At 40.3% G+C, this 25,949-nt stretch overlaps 1 protein-coding gene across 7 annotated transcripts; it reads right to left on the bottom strand.

Moving 5' to 3' along the window:
- Positions 1–600: 600 nt before the first annotated feature.
- Positions 601–24,846, bottom strand: Clk4 (CDC like kinase 4). Of its 7 annotated transcripts, XM_013154988.2 has the most exons (14): positions 18,458–18,618; positions 17,349–17,411; positions 14,847–14,905; positions 13,644–13,866; positions 12,466–12,556; positions 12,005–12,071; positions 7,019–7,135; positions 6,765–6,931; positions 6,467–6,561; positions 6,043–6,172; positions 4,581–4,663; positions 2,140–2,219; positions 1,286–1,376; positions 601–1,082 (listed from the first exon to the last, which is right to left on the bottom strand). In XM_013154988.2, exons 3-14 carry the CDS (start codon positions 14,897–14,899, stop codon positions 942–944), a joined length of 1,338 nt encoding a protein of 445 aa, XP_013010442.1. In that variant the 5' UTR covers positions 14,900–14,905; positions 17,349–17,411; positions 18,458–18,618; the 3' UTR covers positions 601–941. The 7 variants fall into 7 exon arrangements, with proteins under 7 accessions (XP_013010442.1, XP_063086587.1, XP_063086586.1 ...); XM_063230517.1 differs by lacking the exons at positions 14,847–14,905; positions 17,349–17,411 and adding an exon at positions 24,705–24,846; XM_063230516.1 differs by lacking the exons at positions 14,847–14,905; positions 17,349–17,411 and adding an exon at positions 21,685–21,856.
- Between the last annotated feature and the right edge of the window lie 1,103 nt (positions 24,847–25,949).

Raw genomic sequence — 25,949 nt, 5'->3', positions numbered from 1 at the left:
AGTGGTGCACTGCTGTAATCCCAGCACTCTCGAGGGTGAGGCCGGAGGGTTGTTGCAAGTTTGAGACCAGCCTGGGCTACAAAATGAGCCCAAGACCAGCCTGAACTGCGTAGCAAGACCCTGTCTCAAAAAGACAAAAAAAGAAAAAGGAAAGAAAGAAGAAAAAAAAGGTAGAGGGTGTAGGCCAGTGATAGTTCACTTGCCTAGCATGCATTAGGCCCTGGGTTTGATCCCTAGCATCACAAAACCAAGTAAAAAATTAAAACCTCAGTCAGCAGCATCCCTGTTTTTATGTCTGACTCACCAAACCACCCTGGGAAAACAGGACTTTCCGAGATGACTCTCCACCAGGAGTGAGTGCACACGGCTTTATTAAACAACCTGTCACAATGAACAACGGAAGCCTCTGCGGGAACACTTGCTTGTCCCCACTGACATCACCCAAGGAAAACGGAACACAGAACTTAGGGTCCAGTAAAACTCTAACAGGAATTGTTTCCTATGGGTTTTGGTTTCTAGTATCTGTCTGCTTAGAGTTACAATCACAGAAATGAAAGCTCTAATTTTGAGGTATTTAAAGAACATTCACTTAACAATATATAGTAGTCAAGATTTCCTTTTACTCAAAAAAATCACTTCAAAGTTGACCTCCATGTACAAAAGACTAGATCAGTCACATGTATCACTGGACACAAAGATATTCCAAAAGCCTTTAAAAATGGCAATCTCAAAAAGAAAAAAATTATTTTTAACTTTTATATTTCATTATCAAGCCCATACTTGCTTAACAAGGCAATTATACTACCTATATAAAACATACAGTATTTACACTTAACTGTACAAAATAATTTAATGTTTACAAAAATATTAGAATGTTTAGTTGACTGACACAGTCTTAAAGAAATCTCTTCTAGAGAAGCATATAGTAAGACCACTGACTCTCATTTCTTTTTTAATAAGTCAAAGAAAGGATGCTGCAATGCTTCATCCAAGGTAATTCTTTTAGTTGGATCGTATTCTAACATTCTTCGAACCAGGTCAAACAGCTTCACATGTTCTTCATCATGACTGAGCATAAATTCCTAGGGGGAAAATATTCTCATTAAAGAAGATCTTAGTAGGCTCGTCCGATGGCAGTGGGTTATCAGAACTTATTAACATTAGTGTCACTAAAGTTGGTATGCCACCCACCCACTGCTAAATTTGACTGGCTTTAAAAAAAAAAAAGATTTTAGTAATATAGTGTAAATGTTATTTCCTCAATGTTAACTTTTTTCCCTTTTACCTTTAGTGGTTTGCAACGTCTCCTAACGTATCTACCAGCAGAGCTGTGCTCATCCCAATCTAGCTGGTTATGGTGAAAGTACTTGTGTTTCCTATGGAGGAAAAAGAAGTCTGGATTAGGAAGTAACAGAAGACCTGCAGGTTTACCCTGCCCTACACAGGATGGGGAATAAAAGGAAGCGCAGCTCCTCTCTGGGAACAGATACGCAACTTCTTACGAGGTTACGAAACTTCCAAACAATTGCATGAGACACCGTCATACAATCTCCTGCTTTCCCTTCCACCCTCTGGTGTTTCACATCCCAGCTAAGTTCTTCCCCAAATACCATGCATGGGACAATGCCAGCTTTCAACAGAGGTTCCTGAATCCATTCCTGTGAGTTCTGATTTCACCAGATCTGGAATGGAGCTAGAAATCTTTAACCTCCTCAGATGAGGCTCTGGTGAAGCTGTGTTTAGAACCACTGTAGTATCTTGTCCAAGGACATATAATTGGTTAGCAGGAAATTCCAACTCGGACTGGTTGTAACTCCAAACAGATAAGCTTATTCACAGCTTGTTAAGTTTTACATCAACATAGGAAAGAATTTATACAAAGTTTAACTTGAAAATATAAATATGTATAAATACACACACACATACAAAACACCATTTCATTAGATCATAAGGTACATGCTGAACTGTATTCTGAAAACATGACTCTAAGGGGTAGGAGGTATTACAGCGTCACCAGTATAGAAAAACAAAAAATAACCCAGTCCTTGGAAGAAGGGTTATGCACAATTTTAGGATTTGTGCAGTTTGGAACCAGGTGACTGACTATAGCCAACAAAGGACTTTAATTGTAACACATACCTTGTTTTCTGAATCATGTGTATTGGGATGGGTCCTAATATACGTTCCATCATTGCCAGGTGCTCTTTACTGTCATGAGTCTAAAAAAATGCAGAAACAAGGAATTTGGAAAATTATTTCCTAAATGCGTAGTTTAAAAAAAGTAGGAATATATTATGCTGATACAGAAGGACTCAACTAGCCAGCTACAGGATTTACACTACACGATTCCTCAAAGATGGGACAAATTGAGTAAGCTGTGCTGTCCGATACAAACACAGTAAAACTAATCTGAGCCATTAGTGAGAGCTGATAGCAATAAACATGTAACTTTCAGAACAGAACAACTTCCTTCTTTACTTGTACTTCCTGCACTGAAGAATAGGAGATTATCAGCAAACTGCTGCTTTTTCCTTTAATCAGCCACTTAATCAAGGTTTACCTCTACCCAACAAACTTATACCTTATCATCACTTATATCCCAGACAATGAAAACACACTGCCCGTAATTCTCACAACAATCCTGAGCTATGCATGTGTGAAGGAGGGGGATATAAGAAAAATGCTAAAACACTAGCTTCAAGTCATAGAGCTTATGAACAAGGAAACTTCAGCCATAACCCCTAATCAAAAGTTCATATTCTCAAACTATCCATACAGCTTTAGCTAAGCAGAACACAAGAACATTGCTGAAATGAATGACAGGCTCTGAGAGAAGAGGTTGGCCAACTTTTCCAGGACACAGCCAATACATCTGATTTGGCTGCTCCCAAAAGTCTCTTTATATAATAATAATTATATACATATTTGGCAGGGCTATGGGTCAAACCTAGACCCTTTCACATATTAGGCAAGTGACCTACTACATTTCCATTCTCTAATCCTTTTTAAAGACAGGCACCAGACACAACTTCACATGGGCCACAGTCTGCCAACCCTTGTACTACAGAACAGGGCTGTGTAACACTTTCCAAGTCTAAGGTACTTTCCACAGTACCTGGAGCACTACTTTTAAAATGTCAGTAATTCTGAACAAATAAATCCAGCTCTGTATTTTGAAAAGGTTTTTAGTTTAAGGCTATTTCACAGGATGGAATGAAAATATAAACCACATCTCAAATTAGTGTTAATAAATCTATACCTTAAGATTTCAGACTGACTTACAATTATTAAATCATTTAGTATAAGCTATGCTTAACTTTTTCTTGACCCTGCAGCTCACTACTATAAAACTAGAACCCAACTTGCCAGAACTGGTAGATAACCATGGTTCTAGCCATTAAACCTGCCTACCAACCAAAGAATACTTTCAACAGGATTTCTACAAATGACACAGAAACAAAAGCCTGTGAAGGACCCACAGTGAACTTGTACTTGTGTTATAGCCACCTAAGTGACTCTTAACACTGCTTTCCTGTGTCTGCATTGCTGTAACTTCCAGTCAACCTTAACAGGACTGAGCTGGGATTTCCACAAATAAAGCAAAACTTAACACAGCATCTTGATCATTAATTCTTCAATAGTTGCATACCAAAGGTTTCAACACTTTTAGATATAAGTAAAATAATCAGGGAAAAAAATGAAATCAAACAGTTTTTTATTTTGTTTTGCCAATTAAAAACTTCTACTTTAAAAATTCAACTACCAACTGCCACTGTCATTTCATACATGGGACATTTTAACTGTAGGAGGGATAATTTCTAAATAAAAACTAGAATGGTTAACTCTACAAAAAACTGTTTTCACTTTGGGTCTACCTTTGGAAACCAGTTTCTTTAAGGGTAAAACAAATACCTTTTAGAGTATACAACAATCTTTGCCCACTGTCACCACTTCACCACTGCCTATTTACACAAGCTGCTGACAGTGCAATGCTCCTGACTACAACACATCCTTTACTCCTCTGCATGTAGATACCACAGCTGCTTTCTCCTTCACATGCGTGTCCCTCTCCAGGTTTCTGACCAATTTCTACTCCTGGACTCTCCTATACTTTTTTTTTTTTTTTTTTTTTTTTTGTCTTTTTCCTTTTTATCGGTACTGGGGATCGATCTATACTTTTTACACTGAGCTACTGTTCCCTATCTTTTGCATGATTTTCTTGACAGATATGCTAGAGCAATATAGTTGTTTTCTTGAATTCTTTTACACAAAAAGAATATTCAACACAACTAACTGTATCAACACTAAATGTAAATATATGGAGCTCTGTAATTTGAAAGGGAACATGAGACATTATAAACCTCAGATGTCAATTACATGCAAAGTTAGCTATGACTATTCACTAACAGCAAATTTCATTTAACTTTGGATTTGGAGAAGATAATGATTTGCATATATATGCTATAATCTCAAGAATAATGACTTATGGCAACTTTCCAACAGAGAAGCTAAAATTTTAACATGCTTTTAACACTTAGAATTCATTATGAATCATTAAATAAAAATTACTAGATACATACCTGAAAGACTGTGAATCCAAGGTAGTATTCGATAAGAATGCAACCTATGCTCCACACATCACAAGGCTGAGACCAACCCAAAGCTATTTAAAACAAACAAACATCTTACTATGCAACAACTTTTAAATGAAAATGCACTAAATCCTTCCCTATATGGGTGTGCTCTTTATAGTCTATTTGGGGAACACTATAAATTCCAGGTTTACTCCCGGAATGATCACCCAGTATGATTCATGTGCTTATATCAAAATTTGATGGACAACATTACTGCTACAACTATTACACTTTGTTCATGGTACATCAGGAATTTCTACTGAGTGCAAAAATAGGTCTATGATTATTCTCAAAGCATAATTACTTAGCTCTTATCAATTATGGCCAGTTTGATAAGTGAGTTGCTTCCATTTAAAATACTGTAAATTATGCAGCAATATATTCAAAGGCCCTGACTGCACCCCAGTCATTTCTGTTGAGCCCTCCCCCACAGTGCCCATCACTTGAACACATAATTATATGGTAGTGTTAACTTGTGACCAACACATGTAGAACCTACAAACACTAGAACCTACACCTTAGGTAAAAAGTTTTCTTCTCAGCCATGCCCATTTTCTCAGTACTGGATTGGTTTCCACCATGTGGCTGTAACCTTCTGCTGCATGTGATCCCTTTCTTTGGATACTCGCCAATTCCACATCACTCTTCTTACTTTTAACTTGCCTTCCCTCTTCTGTAGTTCCCAGGTTACAGTTTCCCCTCTAACCCAATTCTGCCTTCACCCTCAGGAATACTCCACAAACAGGTAGTCTACCCATCTTCAGATACCTTTTCCTCAAGGCTGAAGATGCCAATCTCAGACTTTTATCGACTCTCCCTTGTCTACATTTGGAACTACAAACTCTCATTAGCACCTAATACGAACTATTCCCATCATCTCTAAACCTCCACCCCATCTTTCATACATGACTGGGGCTCTCCCTTTAAATTTTAAAGACATAAATTCTGAGGTGTAACACAAGTGCTCCCTGAGTGCCTTATTTCAAAACTCCACCATAACTAATTTTCTTTCGAATCTATCAATGACCATCTCTTGACCTTTGTCTACTCTGAATCAAGATTCTGTCAATCAAACTCTCAGCATTTGTAACAGAATCATACTTTTGAAACACTGTAAGAATAGGTACCTACAAAACTTCGAAATCACACTGCTATAATGCACTTAGGTAACAGAACCTATTCTTTTTTATGTCTTAAGATCAACTTGAAAAAAAAGATAAAACTTGGGTTATCTAGTGGTATCATGAATAGTATCATTTGTATTAGCCAGGAAAAATATTTATATTAATATCTACACAGTAGTTATAATAACAGAAAATGTTTCCTGCATATCAAGAAAATCCTTCTAGCCATCCCCTTCCCCACCTCAGTAAAAGCCATAAGGGACAAACACCTGTCTCCTACTCACCCAAAATAACCTCTGGAGCTCTGTAGTGCCGTGTGGACACCAGAGTGCTGTGATGCTCATCATCGTATGTTGCACTTCCAAAGTCAACAACTTTGATGTCTGTGTTTTTCAGTGTGCGTTCATCCCGCTTCTAGAGAAAAACAATTGAATATACATGAAACTCACCAATGGCATAAAGTATTCTAGGAACTACTGACAAAAGCCTAGCAGGACTTTTTTCGTCTTTCTGCAGTGCTGAGAACTGAAGCGAGGGCCTGCACATGCCAGCCAAGTGCCTACTACAGAACCCCAACCACAACCCCAGGCTCATGCATGGTTAAACATCAGGATAAAATGAGGTTCAGAAGTGAAAGCCCTCAAGGATCACCAAACAAAACTAATCTTAAAGATAACCACCAAAATTAAAACAAGCCTTTAAACTTACCATTTTAGAATTATATTTGACTACATAGTCTGACTTCACAAACAAAATATTTTCTGGTTTCAGATCTGTATGGGTTAATTTATTATGATGCAAAACTAAAACAAAAACAAAAAGACATTGTTAGTTTCACTTATACATTTAATTGCTATTGGAAGAGGTGACGAGATTAGTAATGGATATTGCTTGTATGATGTGTATTTTTGCCTGTATTATGTGTATTTTTAGTGACAAGTTTTGATATGTTGCCGACATAATAAAAAAAGTCTAGTGTCTATAAAGATTTATCAAGTATACTTACAATTTATTGATTGGCAGATCTGATATGCCATCTGCCTGATGTGATCAATTTGAAATGGCAGAAAGCTATTTTCCTTAATGAAGTCATAGGTACTGAGTCCCAGCAGTTCAAAAACAATACACACATGACCATGATGATCAAACCATTCTAGCATCTGGACACATCGACTAAAAGAGACCAAAATAGTAACTGAGTTCACAGAATTCTGATTATTTCAAGTAATATGACAACTCATGGTTCAAATGTATACTCACAAGACACTATTGGGATCTGTACTATTTAAATGCTCTAATACTTGGATTTCTGAACGAGCTGCCTCACGATAACGGCCTACATTTTTTACAATCTTCACAGCTACATGTAAGCCATCCCTAAAAAACAAAGTTAAGATGAATATGTTAAATGTACAGAAGTGGGTTAACACCATTTATCTTTTAATCTACAATCTTGACTATCAATTCCTTTATGCTGTTTTTCTAAAATAGTCCTTTGGAGTATATTATACCAAATTCTATATAATGTTCTCACTAAGTACACATGACTCAAGTGATTCCTTAATACTTATGAATTTTAATGTTTATTCCTAGAATTTCACATTTACCTAGGCCTTATACTGAAACATACATTACATATTGATTTATATGGCATTCATTCAGCAAGCGAGACCTACTTGGTGTCAGTATGTAAGCGTTAAGTGATAAAAAGATGGATTTGTCTCTGCATGCCTCACAGTCTAACAGAAGACGGATGAACAACAGATTTCATCACAGGAAAGGTTAAGCCCTAACTTAACCCAACTATTTACAACAAAGAACTGAGTACACAAATATAGCTGTGAAACCATCAAACTGGTAGGGAAATGAAACAATTCAGCAAGACACCATTAAATATGCTTAGTACATTCACTGGCAAGAACATAGGAAGAACTAGTTTGTATCAGTGGGCTTTAAGATTGTGGCATTTACAAGACTATTTTGCAAAAAGTATAGCACCATGAGGAGCCGGGGGTTTAACTCAGTGACTTAAGCGCCTGCCTGGCTGGCCTGAGACCTTGAGTTCCAACCCTGGTACCCCCCCAAAAAAGTGTAACATCATGAATATTCTAAAGAATCCAATTTTCAAACGTTCAACCTCCTTTTGTCCTCTTTTCTATACCTATAGCCTAAAGATCAGCTAGCATCCACACCTTTCTTACTCTGCTACTTCCACCTTAACAAAAGAACTTCCTGGGCTTTGAAACATCTTTGAGGTCAACAAACAAATATAACACTATGTAGCAAAACTTTTCTTTGGCTACTGGTTTCCAATTCATTGCTTTCAAAGCCCCAGTGAAGGGGAGCCTTGATAAATCACTACCTATGTTTTTGTAGTAATCTTCCTATGACATTTGCTGACCTCAAGACTAAAAGAATTCTTCTAACTATCTGGCCTGGGTATGTGGCTCAGTGAGAGAACATCTGTTTAACATGTACAAGGCTCAGGCGAAATCCTCAGCATCACCCCCCAAATCAAAACCTAAGGCAAACTTCTACTCCCAAATGTCAGCTATACAGCTGGACGTGGTGGCACATGCCTGTACCAGCAGCACTCAGGAGGCCAAAGCAGTAGGATCATCACCAGTTCAAGGCCAACCTAAAAACTACACAGCAAGACCTTGTTTCAAGATTTAAAAAAAAAAAAAAAAAAAAGGCGATTCGGAGCAGTAAGATATTTATCTATGGATACATGTAGTTACTTTGTATATCCTAATAAAAGATACCTTTCAATTAGCTTTTTAGGTATATGAAGTACAAGAATTTGTTCTCTGACCTATTAAATACTATTACTTAGAATACCTTAACTATTCAGTAATTAAGAGTCTTAGGAAATTTTAAGAGTATTAAGGGAGCATAATTTGTGAAATGGAAGATCTGGACATTAGCTGACAAATTTGAAGTATGACATGTATACACACACAATGATAAAACAAATCTGCCTTAAGGATTGTAGGAGCTCTCTGAACTGTTTTAGCAACTTTTCTGTGAGTCTAAAAGTATTTCCATGTATTATAAAATTTAACATGATCAAATTTTTATTGCAGAAATGGGTGATAATAAAAGATAACAGGATAACAGGATAAATTCAAAGACATAACGTTTTTTTAATGGCACTGGGGCCTTGGATATGCTAGGCAAGTGCTCTACTGCTGAGCTACATGTCCACCCCAAGGATAAAACACTTCTGAGTAGGCATTTAAGAGTGTCCATGGATGATGGCAAGGATGAAGCAGTTATTATGCTGTTAAGATTTTTTCAAGGCTTTGCAGGTTGGATTTGAATTTCTAGATTCAGCCAATGAGGAGACAATGACGCTTCTCAGGATGAAATACAGTATTACAACCATGTAAATTATTATCAGATGAGCCATAATGAAGAAGCATTGATCGGTATGGTATGGTATTAGGAGGCCATTCACAGTCATCTATGTGTATAACATACTTACTACTTCAGATCCAAATAGAGACTAGGAAAAAAAGGGAGCACACTGTACTTTTAAGTTTTTTGATAAGAAATATAAATTATCTATATATCTAAATTAGCACAATAATTGAAATACTAGAAGCAATCTATCACTAAATGTTATAAATTATGTGACAAGTACATTAGATGAGTATTTTTGATTTAGGGAAATGAAAATGTTAAAAATTCTTTTGAAAACGTCAGCTAGAATAGAGATGCCATTTACCAAAAAAGGTCCTGCTGCACATCACTAGCTTCATTAGGATAAATCAATTAAATATTTCTATCCAAAGCTCATATATATATACTTTCTGAGTAAGTGATCGAAGTTCCCTCTCCTCCTCCATGATTCTGACTCAAAAAGAATACTGACCATAAACAGTTCTTGTGCCCGTGCTTGAATCAGATAAAGCCCTGGAGAGCCTTGCTCTTCCCCAACTTCCCTGGCCAACACAAGGGGAACCTTAAATAAGCAGGTGTGGCTCCTACTGACTTCACCTGCTGTCTTGGCACTGGCCAAGATGCACTCCCGGGTTTACAGACCATTTTTCTCTCATGAAGTCTTCCTCTCTGAGCCCCTTACTGCTGATTCTCATCTGAGCTGCACCACTAGCTTCCTGGTCCACATTGCTAGTATCAGGCCTGCCTATCTCATACCCACCTCCAACTGCTTATGATTACAACTCTGCGTGAAACATACCTATATTTTCTACCTGGAAACCACACTGCTCCTGGCCAAGAACAAGTGGTTCTAATAGTGTCATGCTTACTTCTTTCCTATGTAGTACTGTGATAGTTATATTAAGAATTACTGAGGAAAGATTTTGTGCTGAAATTACAGTATGGCTCTTTAATAATAAGCATTTTAAATTATCAAGCACACAGTCCTAACACTTTAACCTTCTCAGAAGAACTTTTGTCGCACTGTTCTCTTTCTCCTTTTAAATGTTCCTTACTACAGAAGACCCCTGCACACCAGACTTAAAGGTGGCTTCAGGCAAGTGACGCCCTTCCATCTCCATGGAGCTAGCCTTGAAGAAAGCCTTCGTCTTTTCACCAAATAACTTGCGCCTTTTGATTTGGACAGTGACAAGCAAAGAACCTGAACATAACAGGCCTGAGTGGCTGTACAACCACTGCTGATTAACTTATGTATAGGTGTACCCAGACTGAAGAAAAAAATTGAGATCAAGTGCATACCAGTGCATACACAGAAAGTCTCTCAAATGCCAATAGGTGAAATTTTATAAAAAGATAAAAAAACCTTATTTATAAAAAGCTGAAGTTACAACCTTTTGAGCTATTTTATGATTAAAATTCAGATGTCACTTTAGAAATGTGTCATTTCAACAAATTTAAGAGCTTCATTTACAAAGAGGAGGTAGCACAGGTCAAGGATTTAGCTCAGCTGCATAAGCGCCTGCCTGACAAGTGCAAGGTTGTGAGTTTGATCCTCGGCACACCACCCCGCCCCAAGAGGTGGCAAACTACAGAATACTGTAGTTTCTTGGAGGAAAAGGGAAAAATAAGACAGTGTGTGCCAAATAGGTTGTTTCGCTTTATTACGCTTTATTCAAGAACTAGAAAGCTGGGCATGGTGGCACACCCGTGTAAACCCACCACCTGGAAGGTGAAGCAGGAGGATCACTTTGTATTCCAGGCCTGCCTGGGCCACATTGGAAATGAAAGCTAGCTTCCATCAATTTCAAAAACAAAGAATTTAGTGTCACTGGGTGCAGAGTGGCTATTCTAAAGGAGGCAGAAAGATCTAAAGTTCAGCTGGGGATTTAGCTCAGCGGCATAAGGGCCTGCCTGGAAAGCACAAGGTTATGAGTTCAATCCCCAATACAATAAATAAATAAATCTGAAGTTCAAGGCTAGTCTGGGCAATTTAATGAGAACCTGTGTGTGTGTGGGGGGGGGGGTGTTAAGATTACAGCTCAGTTGCAAAGTGCATTTGCCTATCTCATATGCAGTACATAGCTGTAAGTTCAATCCCTAATATCACCAAAAAAAAAGAGAAAGATTGTAGTCTTTTATTTTGTGGGTCTTTAGGAATTTCTTTATAGTTTAGAAAGCTAACATTAGCTGGGTGTGGTGATGAAGACCTATTATCCCAGCACTTAGACCACGGTGATCAGGGAAGTTAGCCTGGGCTATATAATGAATTGGAAGCCAGCTTAGGCTATAAAAAGAGTTCAAGGTCCATCTGAGCTACACAGTAAGACCCTGTCTCAAAAAATTTTTTAAAAGGAAAAGAAAAACAATGCTAATTCTAATATGCAAGTTTATATATGCTTTACTGTCAGTGCAATCCAAAAGTACCTGCATGTCTTATAGAGCACCATGGACCTTAGCTGTGGGAAAACAATTTCATTTGCACATCCACTTTTACGTTCAGTGAACTCCGACACATTTTGACTAAAATCCACTTGAAGTAGGGTATAGCAGCACATTTACATAAACAGAATTCAGAAAGGTGAGGCAAGACAGCTGCCATCAATTTGAGGCCAGCCAAGGGTTTACACAGTCAATTCAGGACCAGCCTCATCTATACAGCAAGACGTCATCTCCGAAAGAGCCACAAAAGCCCCCCCATCCAAATGCACTCATGGTAAATAAATTATAGTTTAAGAAATTTTCTTGAATACCCCAAGAAAATATATAGCTATCATCGAAAATATCTAAATTATAAATTATTCTCCATCAAAAATTTAGAATATTCAAAAAAGAAAAACTTACATGCCATGATCAATGCACTCCACAACTTTGCCAAAGGCCCCTTCACCCAAAGTGTCCACAATTTCATCTAAAGTGAGGGAGAGAAAAGGTTTAAGTACCTGTGTCCAGATTGTCTAGTTATTCAAACAATGAATGCTTAAGTGTGGAATATTTTCAAATGATCTCTATCAAAGCATAACTAAGGTTTCAGCACTCAAATTATTTTATTTTCAGCTGCTATGAAAACAATTAGATAGAGCTATCTTTCTTGCTCTAATTTCAAATTCCACTGATTAATTTTGAATTTTTAGAGTAGAAATATTTAAATTCTACAGAAAAGAAGAAATACAAAAGAACAAACAAACCCACAAAAAACAAAACAAAAAAGCAATGAAGAGTTCTTTAGCCCCCCGCTGACAAACTACTCTTAAAAAGATTATTCTGTCTGCAAAGTTTAAAAAGTGTTGAAAAATATTCTATACATCTTGCTCTTAGAACGTCTCCACTTTGACAGATCAGGTGACCCTCCTCATCATCCTCTATACTCCTGGATCTTTTCCTTCGGTGGCTCTTCTGGAACGGCAAGTGGGCAGCACCAAGATCGTCCAGCCAATCAATATATCAGAGTGAATTCAGGGCAGAATACGCAATTCATTCAGCGGGGAGATATTCAGGCATTCAGATAAGCACCAGGCCACGAACAGTTGGCAGGAGCAATTTCAAATTCAGTCCCCAGAAATTCACAGGGCACAGTTTATGTTACAGAAGAAAAACATGGCAAGGAACAGATTTTCAGATAAGATACTTAAAGTGGCAATAGAAAAAAACAACACAATTGTCTCTTTAAAATACTGATTTAATTGAAGTCTGAAGTTTAAAGAATGCAATGTCATGATTTACTTACGTCTAGCTATAACTAGCATATGCTGTGAGTTGAGATGTCTAGTTTTGTCAGAAAAATTGTTTTTAAATGTCAAGATTAGTTGAAATTATTCATATTTAGCATTATTTTAAATTATACATGATTAAAGTAAGGAAAAACAAAGACTAGTTAATTTCAATGATCAATCTACTAACAGCTAGTTTTACTGAAGAAAACTTGGGAAAGAAAACCATGATTCCAAGTTTACAGATTAAACACGTGAAAATGTGTTTTTTTTTTTTTTTTAAGGCTGTCTCTATTACATTTCTTAGCATCCATTTTTACAATTTCAACACAATAGCTATTTACAATGATGCACTATATTGTAATACTATGGTATATATACACAACATTTAATATCTGACAGTGCAACCTCACATATTTGTTACTAAGCATCAGAAAAGAGATTTCTTTCAAAGTAAAAAAAATGTATTTAAGTTGAAAGAAAAGATGGGTACTTCATTTTTTACACAAATATATAAATACAAAATACTTTTATTATAATAGATAAATTCATGGTCTGGTCTGCAGAATTTGAGTAAATGTGGGCAAGTGAGAGCTAGCTATTAAATACATAGATCAGTTCTAAAAATGTGGAAATTTCCTCTAAGGATAAAAGTAATATAATACTTTCAAACAGCATTATATAAACAACAAACTTTTAGAAACTTTATGTTCCTTAAGAGCTTTTACACACAAATAAGAATTTACTCAGAATAAAAAAGAAATCAATCCTACCGAACGTGACTGATGGCTTGAACAGTGTCTATTACGCTTCCTTTTAGGACTGCTCCTCCTACTTCGGACTGAGGATTTACTGCAGTGGATCCGATAAGCACTTTCAATGTCTCTGTGATAATGTCTAGGAACATATCCTTCGCAGTAGTCATTTCTGTATTCATCTATGTATCTCCGGTCCCGATAATCTCTCTCATTCAAGGACCTTGCTTCTAAATAATGACTGCGAACACATTAAAGGAGGTCCAATTACTCTCTTCACTGTGGAATAACAAGGTTCAAAAAAGTACTCAAGATTTCTTGGTTTAAACAGCTAACTCAATAAAAGAAAAAATGCAAATTGGTGAATTTATACTTATTAATTTTAATCAACAAGCAAATGGGTCCGAATCTCTCCATTGTAAAAATTGCAGTCAAGCACTTCACACCAAGGAACAAAGCATGAGTCAAATTATGTTCAGTGTTTGCTAAGTGTTTTTACCTTTCGGACAAAGTTAAAACCAAAATTCACAAAACTGCTCCTCAGTGTTTTCCTCTCTGGTAGAACTCACAGAGGCAGGCAAAACAGGATTCCTTTCTCTTGTAATGTAAATGCATTTTAGATATCCCAGCACACAACATTCTTCCTTGAAAGTATGCTAGAGATTCAAGAAGCCTTAAATGCATTCCAACCCTTTTATTTTACTAAAAGATCTCTGATATGCGATGGTTACAAAGCACGTTAGTGACAAAAACTGAGCCGTTTTCAAACCTATTATACATCATCTCTTGATACATCTAGCCTTCTCTTACTCCTGCTTGACAAGACAACATAGTGTGCTGAAAACATCTAAAATATATGCCATGCAAATGAGAAAGAGATGTTGTACTGCCTGCCCAGGATTACGAAAGTCCCACCACCCAACTCCCCTCTGTATTTCTAATTTCCTGTTATTTCCTACTAGAGAAATACAAATACAACCGAAAGCAGCATTATCTAGGTGCCACTGTGCTTGGATCCACAGATCCCTTTTGAGAATCTGATGAAAGCTATGGACCCTCTTCCCCAAGGAAACACACAAATGCATAAACAAAACTTAGCAAGGAATTTCACTGAGGCCATAGACCTTGGGATCAATGGATCCCAGTTAAACAGCCTTGATCTGATGGGGGGAAAAAAAGGACATCAATTCAATTGGCCCAGTTTCCCGTCCCCCTCTCTACCTGGGATGAGTGTCCTCTTCAACAGAGTGCGAAGCTTCAAGAGGGATGCACATGGAGCACTGAGGGAGAGAGGGGACACCTGCCCAGTCAGACAAATCAGCTACAATAATCCTGACAAGCAATGGAGTGACAGATGTTGCCTGTATTGCCCTCACCATCCCTCTTACATTCCCCAGAGTAGCTGGTCTTTTCCCCAGAGCGCTGGGTGAAGCAAAAACAAAGGAGAAACATTTCTTCAAACCACCTGCCACAAAGCCGTCACCTACTTGAGGCTGGGGAGACCCAAGAGCCCTTCCCACTCCCCACGTCAGTCTAAACTCTAGCTTCTGGATAACTGTACGTAGGGTTAGGACCATGGGGCTAGGTTGGGTGGCTTGAAACTGTCAGAGATCTCCACAAACTGAAATTACCACAGTCAAGGGCATCCTGTTTAATTCTCTAAGAAATCCCTTCCATGCAAGTCCGATAATCAGAAAAAAACACTAATAATCTTTAGCTGGAATACTGCATGAAATTGGAGCTCTTCTTCATCCAAAAGCAATTTATAGAATAAAACATGAGGTAAGGTAATAATATGAGTAAACGAAAAGGATGAGGACCTTTTCAATCTGTAATGACTGATGACCAAGCTTAAGAGATTATATGAACAGACTATGGACAGGGTAGACAAAATGAACAAATTGATTTAATTTTAAAAATATTTCACTGTAACTTTTCAAAATGGCCAAAACCAATGAGGGCATGGACATTCATTTTTATTTCCAGACAGGTCCTATGGGATATTAAAAAAAAAAAAAAAATTCACATAAGGCAAGGTCCCCACCAACACATAATAAACAACCTGAAATTACTGTAGTCACATAAAAATAAAATCCAACAATGCAGGAAATGCTGAAAGGTCACTTAGAGTCACAGAAAAGAATGAACTCAATTTGCTTAAAAAGGTCAGGGAAAAATTCATGAAAAAGAAACAGAGTTGTATCTTATAGGGAAGCCAGATTTTGGCAAAGTGAAAAATAGAAAATTGCAAGGGAGAATGGCATATTAACATTTTATATTTTATGGCACAAAGGCTTAATGGACTCGTCCACGCATTACTTGGGAAGAGCAGAAAATCTCAAGAGTCATTTTCACCCAGGGGAATACAAGCCAGTTTTTTTGCTGAGAAGAGATCAGGCTAGGGAGTATTTCTCAAAAGATGGGTCTATTTAATAAAGTTTATCAAATACGGAGTTCTGGGACCAGGTTATACAAATATAAATCTGATAATCTGCATTTTAAACATACTATTGCCAATAAAGTTAGAGAATCAATGGTTTTAAGACTTGATACTTTGTAACAATTTTGGTTTCAGTATGGGAAGGTGGCATTTACAGTCACCTCAGTCTTCCTAACACTGTGCCTAGAATGGATTAAGCTTCTGGGACCAACTCACAGTATACACCAAAGACAAACCAGAAAGAAACAACACTTTGCAATATATGTGACAATGGGTTAAAATAATACATGATACAAAGCTCTTATCTAAGTAAAAGACAATTCATAATAGAAAAAGTAAAGATTTTTAAAAATGTTCAAGTGATTCATAAATATGTCAACAAATTACCTAAATTTTTAAAGATCAAATTAAAACACAGCACACTATGTTTTGAGATCTGAGTGTAGATGGTGCATATTATATAGATACAGGATCTGGTATAACACTACAAAAGAAATGTAAATGCTTAGCAAAATCTTTTTAACAGTCCATACCCTTTAACTTTTTTTTTTTTTTTTTTTTTGTCTTTTTCCTTTTTATCGGTACCGGGGATCGAACTCACGACTGCCTGCTTGTAAGGCAGGCGCTTATGCCACTGAGCTAAATCTCCAGCCCCTCATACCCTTTAACTTGAAAATGCCTCTGGGAATCTATTTTCAGGAAACAATCAGAGGCAAAGATTTGTATACAAAGATATTTTAAGACGAAACTGGAAATAATTTATATCCAAATAACCAACTAGCATCCTCCTATAAGGCTACCTTCTTACACGTTTCTGCGTGTTGAATTTTTCTGTTATTTCATAAAAATTACCCTCATAAAGTTTCTACTCTTAAAAAAACTATTAAGTATTCTAAGTTACAGTGAACAATTAACCATTAAACATGTCTGGTGTCAATGTTCAAGAGGACAGCACTGAGCTGGCAGTTAACTAAACTAACCCAAATTGTATTCTTAGGTAGTCAAACTGAATAAAACAAAGTCAAGTTCACTCAAATCACTTCCTTGCTACAATGTATAGTAAACCTATGAATAATTAGTACTACAATGTCAAGCCTTGTGAATATAAGGAATACATATTATTTTTTGTAGGATACATTAATTAGCTCTGGTCATCGAAATCCTGCCATAACTTTCCTCTTATGTAACGTCTGATAAAGCAAGACTAGTATGCACTGACCACATTGCTCATTATTTAGCAGAACAAGTCTGTTTTAGCATGGAGAAGGAAAAAAATTACATACTGTTTTAAAGTAACCAGCTGGCTAATTTAGAAAGTAATCGGGTAAACAGTCCCAGTGGAACATCTGCACAAACAAGGAGAAAACACAGAACCAACAAAACGAATGAGAAAGAGAAATTAATGGAAAATGGAATAAAAATCTACCAAGCTAGTCTTTTTTTTTTTTAATGTATTCTAAATAGATGTACTATCTCCAAGTTTTATACCAGAACGAATATAATAAAACAGGACACATGTGATTGTAAATTTTTATTGAAGCCCTTTTCTAAATTACTAACTACCTCTGTAAAGGAGTAACATAGAATAAAGCAAGTTTCTGAAAATCCTGGATATGACTGGGGATACAGCAGGTGCCTGACAAGCACAAGGTCCTGGGTTTGAGTCCCAGTACCAAAAAAAAAAAAAAAAAAAAAAAAACAAACAAAAAAAAACACAACCTAATTAAAAATCCCAGATATATCCATTGGTCTTATTCTAGAAATATAACCGGGGGGGGGGGGGGGGGGGGAGAATTAGCTCAGCATTATAAGTGCCTGCCTTGCAAGCACACAGTTGTGAGTTCGAGCCCTGGTACCAAAAAAAAGAAATATAACCTGTAAAAAGTAAGTACTAATCCCCAAAGTACTTTTTAACATTCTTCAATAGTACATGCTGCTTTTCTCATCTGAATTAAGTACCTCCTCCGACAATATACATCTCCCTCCTATGTACAAATTAAATAACACTCATTGGACATTCTAGTATTACTACTCAACTCTTCATGTTTGTGCTAAACATGTTTGATGCTGGGGACATAACCAAAGGCTTCACACATACTAGGCAAGTCCTCTACCATTGAGTGCTCTGACTTCCCAAATACACTTTTCATCTGCTTACTGATCAGCTGTCTCCCTCACTCCCAGGCAGATTTAGCTATATGAAAATAGGAGCTTTGTTTTATTTACATCTACCTCTTTGACACCTACACAGGACAGCCTATAATATGCAGTCAGTGTTTTCTGAATGAATAAACGTTGACTGAAACATAAAATAACTTGACACATGAAAGCTATTAAACAGTAACTTAAAACTAGTATAACTAAAAAGCTACTAAGATCAAGGGTAATTTACCAATCAGATTCTTTAAACTGGTGATGTGGTTTACAATGCCTATTCTCCTGTGTACTACTGTGAGATCTCCTCTTCCGTTTGTGACTTCCACGGTAGCTTTCATGTCCCCAGCTTTCTCTGCTATCCCAGTCAGGACAGTGAGTTCGTTTGGAATGCCGCATCTGTTAAGAGGGAAAAAGGAAGTTGTGGAAGGTAAAGACAGCTATGTAAGTTATTATTACACACACACAGTTCATGAGTCAAGAGGTCCCTACATTTTTTAAAGTATGTTTCCCAAAGCATGGTGCACTACACTGCAGTGAGGCATAAATCTAGTACTATATGATCTTACATAAATTTTCTTCCAATTCTTCTGATAGGAACCATGACAAATTCTCTGCTGCTTACTTTCTTCCTTTTTTTTGGTACGGGGATCAAACTCACAACCTCGCTCTTGCCAGGCAGGTGCTTTAAGCCACTGACCAAGCTAAATCCCCAGCGCTGCTGCTTGTTTTCAAGTAGCAATTATCATCTAGCAGGACCAACAAACCGAAACAAAGATTAGAGCGCTAGGTAGACAATAATATTTAGCTAGAAATTACTAATGTTGTTTAATATTTTCACCTTCTATTCATACTAATTTTCTGATTATCAACGTGATTTCTTTAAAAAATGTCAACGAGCGGGATGTAGTGGGGTACACCTGTAATTCCAGCACTCTGTAGGCTGAGGCAGTAGGACAGCTGGGAGTTTGAGACCAGGCTGGGCTACAAAGTAAGCTCAAGGCCAGCTCAAACTGCATAGCAAGACACTGTCTCAAAAAAAAAAAAAAAAAAAAAAAAGTCAAGGTTGAAATATGAGCTGGCTTAAATAATACCACAGGTCCTGTAGCTTTGGCAAAAGTAATATGAACTGCTAAAATGAGGGAAGCATTTAGGAATATTAAAATATGAACAGTGACTACGGATTAACGATAGTCTTTTGTCCTTTTTTCCTCAACTCTGTTGAATTTCTTTCTCTAAACCTCAGAAGGACTCTAAGTGTTTTGTTTCGTTTTGTTTTGTTTCAAAGTGTTTTTGAGACAGGGACTCTCTACGCAGTTTGGGCCGGCCTTGACCTCACAGTGATCCTGCTGCCTCAGCTTCTGACTGCTGGGGATTACTGACCTGTACCACCATTCTGGGCAAATAATGGAAAGGCATCAGGTTACTTCGAGTTGTTTTTTTTAAATGGGAATTGAACTCAGGACCTTGTGTTTGCCAAGCAGACACTTGCCACTGAACTATATCCCTAGCCTGGACTCTTAAGTTTTGAAAATAACAGAGGTAGACACAATACAGTATTCAACAGAGGAAGGGAAGGCAAACCAAAATGGCTTATCCTGAACCCATTCTTTCTAACCAACAACTTTATTTTCAGATCATCCTTCACTTTTTCTCAAAATTAACAGATCCGAATGCCTTTGAAAAAGAAATCAATCTTTGAGGCAACCAGCCTACAAGAATGCACGGAGACATGGTCACAGGACATTAGACAAAGATGGTAACAATTCCCAGATTTCATCTACAACCTCCTACATACAGCCTGGATTCCTTCCAGGCTCAGTGTCTGTGTCTAAACAGTCTAACCTGCTTTCCTCCTCTCACCTTTTCCAAAGCAGTTTTTAAAAAAAAAAAAAAAATGTTTTTTTTCTGCACCAGAAATCATTCTCAGGACCTTGCACTTACCAGTAGTAGTTAAATTTTTAACAGTGAGGTTCAAACTTTGCAACAGGGTGAATTTAAATAGTAAAAACTTTACATTATCAGCAAAATAGCTGAGAAAAGCTAAAGTAAAACAAAACCAATCTCTTCACTCAGTTTCCCAAAGTGAAAACTCAACAAATCCAGTAAAATTTTAAATAATTTCAAATAGATTAAAAGTTTTAAATGAGGCCCATTCAATACTCCTGCGAGATTTTTTCCCTAAGAAAATGTATTCACACCATCAAACACTCAGAATTTTTTCTTTTTTCCGGTCCGGAGAGGGAAACCATGGGTCTCCTGCTTGCTAGGCAACAGCACTCTACCACTGAGCTGTATCCCTAGCCCAAATACTCAGGTACTGTACTTTAATTCTCTTGCTGATTCAGGCCCATAAAATGTGACTTCTTTTTTAGCTTAAAGAGAGGAGACACTCATCAAGCCAAATGAAAACTCTAAAACTCTTGGCTAGGCTTCTCCGCAGTAGTCACCATCTAGGTGTGATACAGCCACCTGGGTAAGGGAAACTAAAAATAAGCAATACGAGTTTACCTGAGGCAAAAGGCAAAAAGAGGCGGACTTTTTTTTCCTATTTTTTGTGGAATTTTTCTGTCCGATCAATTACCGAAACTACTTTAACGCCTTAGGTCAGCTGGGCTGAACACCTTCCCTCCTGGGAAGGGGACCCTCGGACCCGCAGCAGTCACGCAAGGCACGCGCCCTACAGCAGGGCAAAACGTAAAAGCGCGTTCTTTGTGAGAACCCAAATGTTGTTTGCCTAGGCACACTCGCTAGTTAAAATTCATTTTTTTCGTTTTTTTCAAATCCACTGTTTTTCAAAGAGGAAAAAAAAAAGAAAAACACTGAATTCGGGCGCGGGTCCAGGCCCTTGAGACCGGCCCGGCCCGGCCCTCCCCAGGCGGCGCCCGGGAGCGTTTTCTGCAGCCGAGGCCCCCGGCCCGGCCCGGCCCCGGCCCCGCCGCCCCAGCGAGGCTCCTTCCTCCCAACCCCTGAACCCGCGCGCTCCGTCTCGGACGAGCGGGAGACCCCTGCGCGCTAGGCTCACGCCACCCTTCAACCGCCCGCACCTACGTGGCCCTGCCGCTCCCAAGGCCTCACCGGACGGACACGGCCGAAGAGCCGCAAGCCGCCCCGCGGTCTGCGGGGGCCGGGGGAGGCCGGCAGCGCGCGAGGCCGGCTGGACAGCAGCGCCCCGCGGGCCGCCCCTGGGGGCGCCGAGACCATCGAGGCGGCGACCCCACGGCCGTAGTGCCGCCGCAGGTCCGCACAGAGTGACTCGCCGCACCCCCGGAGAAGGGCCTGCGGTTGACCCGCTTCGCCGGCCCCTGCGGGCGCTCCCGACCCCAGCGGAGCGCCGCAGCGACCCCCGCCTCCGCCGCCAATCGCCCAGGCCCGAGGCCCGGCCGTTTGGCCAACGGCTGGCTCAGAGACCGGGGTCAGACTCGACAGCCCCCCCACACCAGCACACTCGGCCCAGAACCTCACCTCCGCGAAAGCAAAAGGCCCTTTGGCCGAAAAACGTCTCCAAACCGCCGTCGTCCCTGTCGGGTGGCTGCCACAAACACCCCACAAAATGGCGGCTGCGCCGTCGCCCTACTAACCGCGGTCTGCCTGCTGCGCCGCCAACGCGCCTGCGTGACGGAGCGCTGCGCACCCCTCCTCTTCCGTAAAGGGCGGGGCTCCCGCGACGGCGAGGCGGAGCCTGGGTCTTCACACTGCGGCTGCGCAGCCGGGGCGGCTCCGTCCCCTGGCTGAAGCAGAGGAGGGCTGTTTTCTGCAATCCTGAGGCTGCGATCCCCGAGGTGCCTGCGTCCCAAGAGTCCCCGGCTGTTTTGCTGAGCGCGCGCGCGTGCGCGCGCATGCGCGCGTCTTGGGAGCGTTTGGCAGGTGGAAAAGCAGCTGGAGCGGAAAGGAAGGGGAGCCCTAGGCACGGGTTCAGGAAGCAGCTGGTAGTGCTCTGCGGTCCCTGCGTGGCAGTGCTGAGCGGCAGGACCTTTCCGAGGCGTGGCCTACGGGCGATGAGCCTGACTCCTCCCCGCTCCCCGGGAAGCGGATTCCTGCTGCTCTTCAGTGTGCTTGGCCTCCCCAGAACAGAGGCCGTCCCGCAGGCTTTATCCACCTGCTGTTTCCCTCTCCTGCGATTCTCTACTGCGATGTGACACACAGCCAGGGAAATCTCAGCAAGATGCTGGCGCTGAGCCCCGTGCACCCACCGGCCACCGGAGTCATGTGCCAAATAACCCTCCTGTAAAATGCCAGGAGGCAGAGGCCAACCATGCCAAGTGCTTCGGTTCACACCGAAGACTGTCAAGGGCATTCTGTTTCTAACAAGCATTTATTTGATAAAAAGGAAGGCCAGAGGTAGAGGGTACAAGTCACTGGTGGAATACAAGGCTCCAGGTCCCATCCCTGAGGCTTGAGAGAGACAGAGACAAAACAGACGTCAAAATTAGGGAAGGGATGGATTGTGAGCCCAGCAGCACACAGGAGGCCTGAACTCCCACAGCTTCCGAGGTAAAAGGTCAGAATTGTAATACCTTTAATTATCTTAACGGCATAGCAACGTGCCACATACTTTGCATAAATTATATAAACCTGAATAAATTCCATGAAGATTGTACTCTACTTCAAAAAGTTAAATAAAGCACTCTTGGAGACTGAGACGGGAAGATTAAAACTTTGAGCTTGGGCAAATTACTAGACTCCTTTTCCAAAAATGCATAAGGAAGGCTGAAGATGTAGGGGACATAGCACATAGTGCGGAGGGCTGCCTTTGACGTTCCATCTCCTGTAAGACACAGCCTCTGATCACATCAATGCCCACCCATTTCCCTGCTCTCACTCCAGCAAGAGAGAAGCTCCTCAGTGGACCAAGACACACCGGCATGACTTCACCACCTGCAAGTGCCTACTGATTTTGCCCAGAGTGAATGTGTATTAGTTCTATAGTTTGTTACACATACTGTTTCATGGATATCCAGCAAATGGAGGATTGAGCTCAACAGACAGCGATCTTGCAAGATAAGGTAGGGCTCAAATTGCAGCAAATAGGGTATAAATTTAAGCTGGCACCAAAGTTCCCATTTGCTGGAATATGAGTGATTTTTGCCCATGAGGATTTAAGACACTGCACAATTCTGCTAAAAGGCAGCCAGGTGGAAAATCTACCTACAGCAGCCCCATTTTACAATTGCTGCTGTTTTGTTTTAAAGTAACTTTGAGTATTTTATTTTAAATGCGCTACATAAAGGGCCAGTGATGTAGCTCAGTGGTCAGAGCACCTACCTTGCAGGAGGCCCCAGGTTTGATCGCCAGCACTGAAATCAATGTTAATCAATCAATGGCGCCATGAGGTCTAACATTGGAAAGTGTGCAGTGATCAGCAGGAAGCTGAGTCTCTGTGGCGAGTGTCTCTGATGCGCAATACAGAACCATGACGCTCCAAATTATTCTTCTGTAGTCAAATGGAGGCAAGGACCTGATTTATATTATTTTCGGCATATCAGTCACTAAATATTGTAGGTTGTCTGTACAAGCTACCTTTGCCATTTTGCTCAGTCAGTTTAAATTCCAGTGTGATTAAAGTAAAGGCAGATATTTACTCTCCAGATCTCCGGCCAGTTGGCTTAACATTTATGGCCGCCTCAGCCTTTTCCATTGAGACAGTTCCTTGGCAAATTAACAACTGGTTCAGGAAATTTAGTGAAAAGACTGACTTAAATTTCTCAGAATCCACTACCAGCAACATGAATGCTACCTGACCAATAGCTTCATTTCTACACAATATGTGTATATATGGCCAAAACATCTAAGAAAAACTTAAACCATGTGTTAAAACAAGTATGTAGCTGGGCATGGTGGTGCCTGTAATCCCAGCACGCGGGAGGCGACAGGGGAGGATCCCTTGAGTCAAGGCTATTTTAAGCTACATAATGAGTTCAAGGCCAGCCTGAACTACATAGGAGACATTGTTTCAAAAAACAAACGTCAAAGATACTCCCAATAAATATAAACTATGTAAAGAAAACCTTTGCTATGAAGAGCAATCAGAGGAATATTCATATTACTTATTATAGGACATGTAGTCTATGTGTTTAAAATAGAAAACGCTCATCCATAAAAGCAAAGTTACACAAATAAAATTATTGTGTAAATTAAATTTATCAAATACTTGCCTTGATAGAGTAACCTTTTCAAAGGTGTAGGTGAACCCTTACCGAGTTAAAAACGCTGTAGTAAGATGTTTATTATGGATAATCGCCAGTCTATATTCAGTTAAATTTCCTGGCTGTCTTTGGCTGTCAGTTCAGTCCTCATTCTGAGCTAACACTTCCCAGCCATGACCTCAGTTAATAACCTAACAGCCCCGTAAAGCTTGCCCTAGCTTCGCCCTATTACCTTCCCGGAACCGGGTTCAGACCCAGCCCGCTGGCCCGCGCCCGGGCTCTGCCGTGTTTTACCGACCGACCGTTTGAGTTCATTCAGCAAAACGCACAGCGACTTACTCTACTTGGTCCTCAGAGGAGGAGACGCGGAGCCCATCTTTCGGCAAGCCCAAAGCAGTGTGTCTGTGGAAGGCCGGCCTGCTCTCGGTCACTCCCACACGCGCGCGCACACACACACACACACACACACGCACACACACACACCCGCTCCTGTGACGCAACAATGGGGGTCACCGTGGGGCCACCCCGGCTTCTCGGGTGCTCCCTGCGCCCGCCGGAGGCGGAGTCCCAGCGCGCCGAGCTCTGAGCCGCACGGAAAACCCCAGTGCCTGCCTCGGGGTCCCGGCTGCAGGGCGCCCCTGAGTCCGCTGAGTCCGGGGCCGCTGGGGTCCGCAGTTTGAGGGTTCTGCCAAGGAGGTTGGACTTTCCATCTCCTCCACGAGCCTTCAGGGCACGGTTAGAGTCCACTGTACCCTTCGGACTTTCCTGCCACAGAGACTGAGATGAAAATGTAGTCAACAAGCAGTGTATCAAAAACCCTTCCATTTGACAGCCACAAGCACCAGAGTGGGAATGCAGTGACCAGAAGGCTTATTGATGGCCCCCACCATAGAGTAGCAAATCAGGGACTGAACTGACACCTTCTGTCAGCGTCAGAGGGTCAGTTCAGCATGAAGTCCCAGGGCTGTGTGTGTGTTTTCTGGAGACGGTTTCCCCATGTAGTCCAGGCTGGCCTGGAATTCACAATGATCCTTCTGCCTCAGCCTCCCAAGTGCTAGGATTACAGGTGTGTGACACCAAGGCCCAGCTAGTCCTTGGATTTTGAAGCAGGTATTAAAATATATCGATTTCCTCATGCCTATTAAATATCACTCTATAGGTCACTATGCCCTGAAATCACATTAAAAACAAAACTTCCCTATCTGGGGCATGGTGGTATATCTCTGTAATCTCAGTTACTTGGAAAGCTGAGACAAGAGGATTGCAAGTCTGAGACTAGCCAGTAAGATTTTGTCTCAAAGGAAAAACAAAAACAGAAATATAGCTCAGCAGTCCCTAAGTCAATCCCCAGTATCATACATATGCGTGTATACACACACACACACACACACACACACACACACACGCATGCTGTCTGCTAAATCTTCTCTAGTGAATCTATTGAACAAATTTTTCTCAGCATTTAAAAAGAATTTCAAAGCCAGGCATGGTGGCTCATGCCTGTAATCCCAGCACTCAGGAGACTGAGGCAGGAGAATCACTTCAAGTTCGAGGCCAGCCTGGGCTACACAGTGAGCTCAAGGC

The sequence above is a fragment of the Cavia porcellus genome, unplaced genomic scaffold, assembly GCF_034190915.1.
Source record: "Cavia porcellus strain 051 isolate PalLab524CR breed Dunkin Hartley unplaced genomic scaffold, mCavPor4.1 scaffold_19, whole genome shotgun sequence".
Lineage (NCBI taxonomy): Eukaryota > Metazoa > Chordata > Mammalia > Rodentia > Caviidae > Cavia > Cavia porcellus.
Note: the sequence above shows the minus strand (reverse complement) of the source record. Positions and strands in the feature narration are given on the sequence as shown.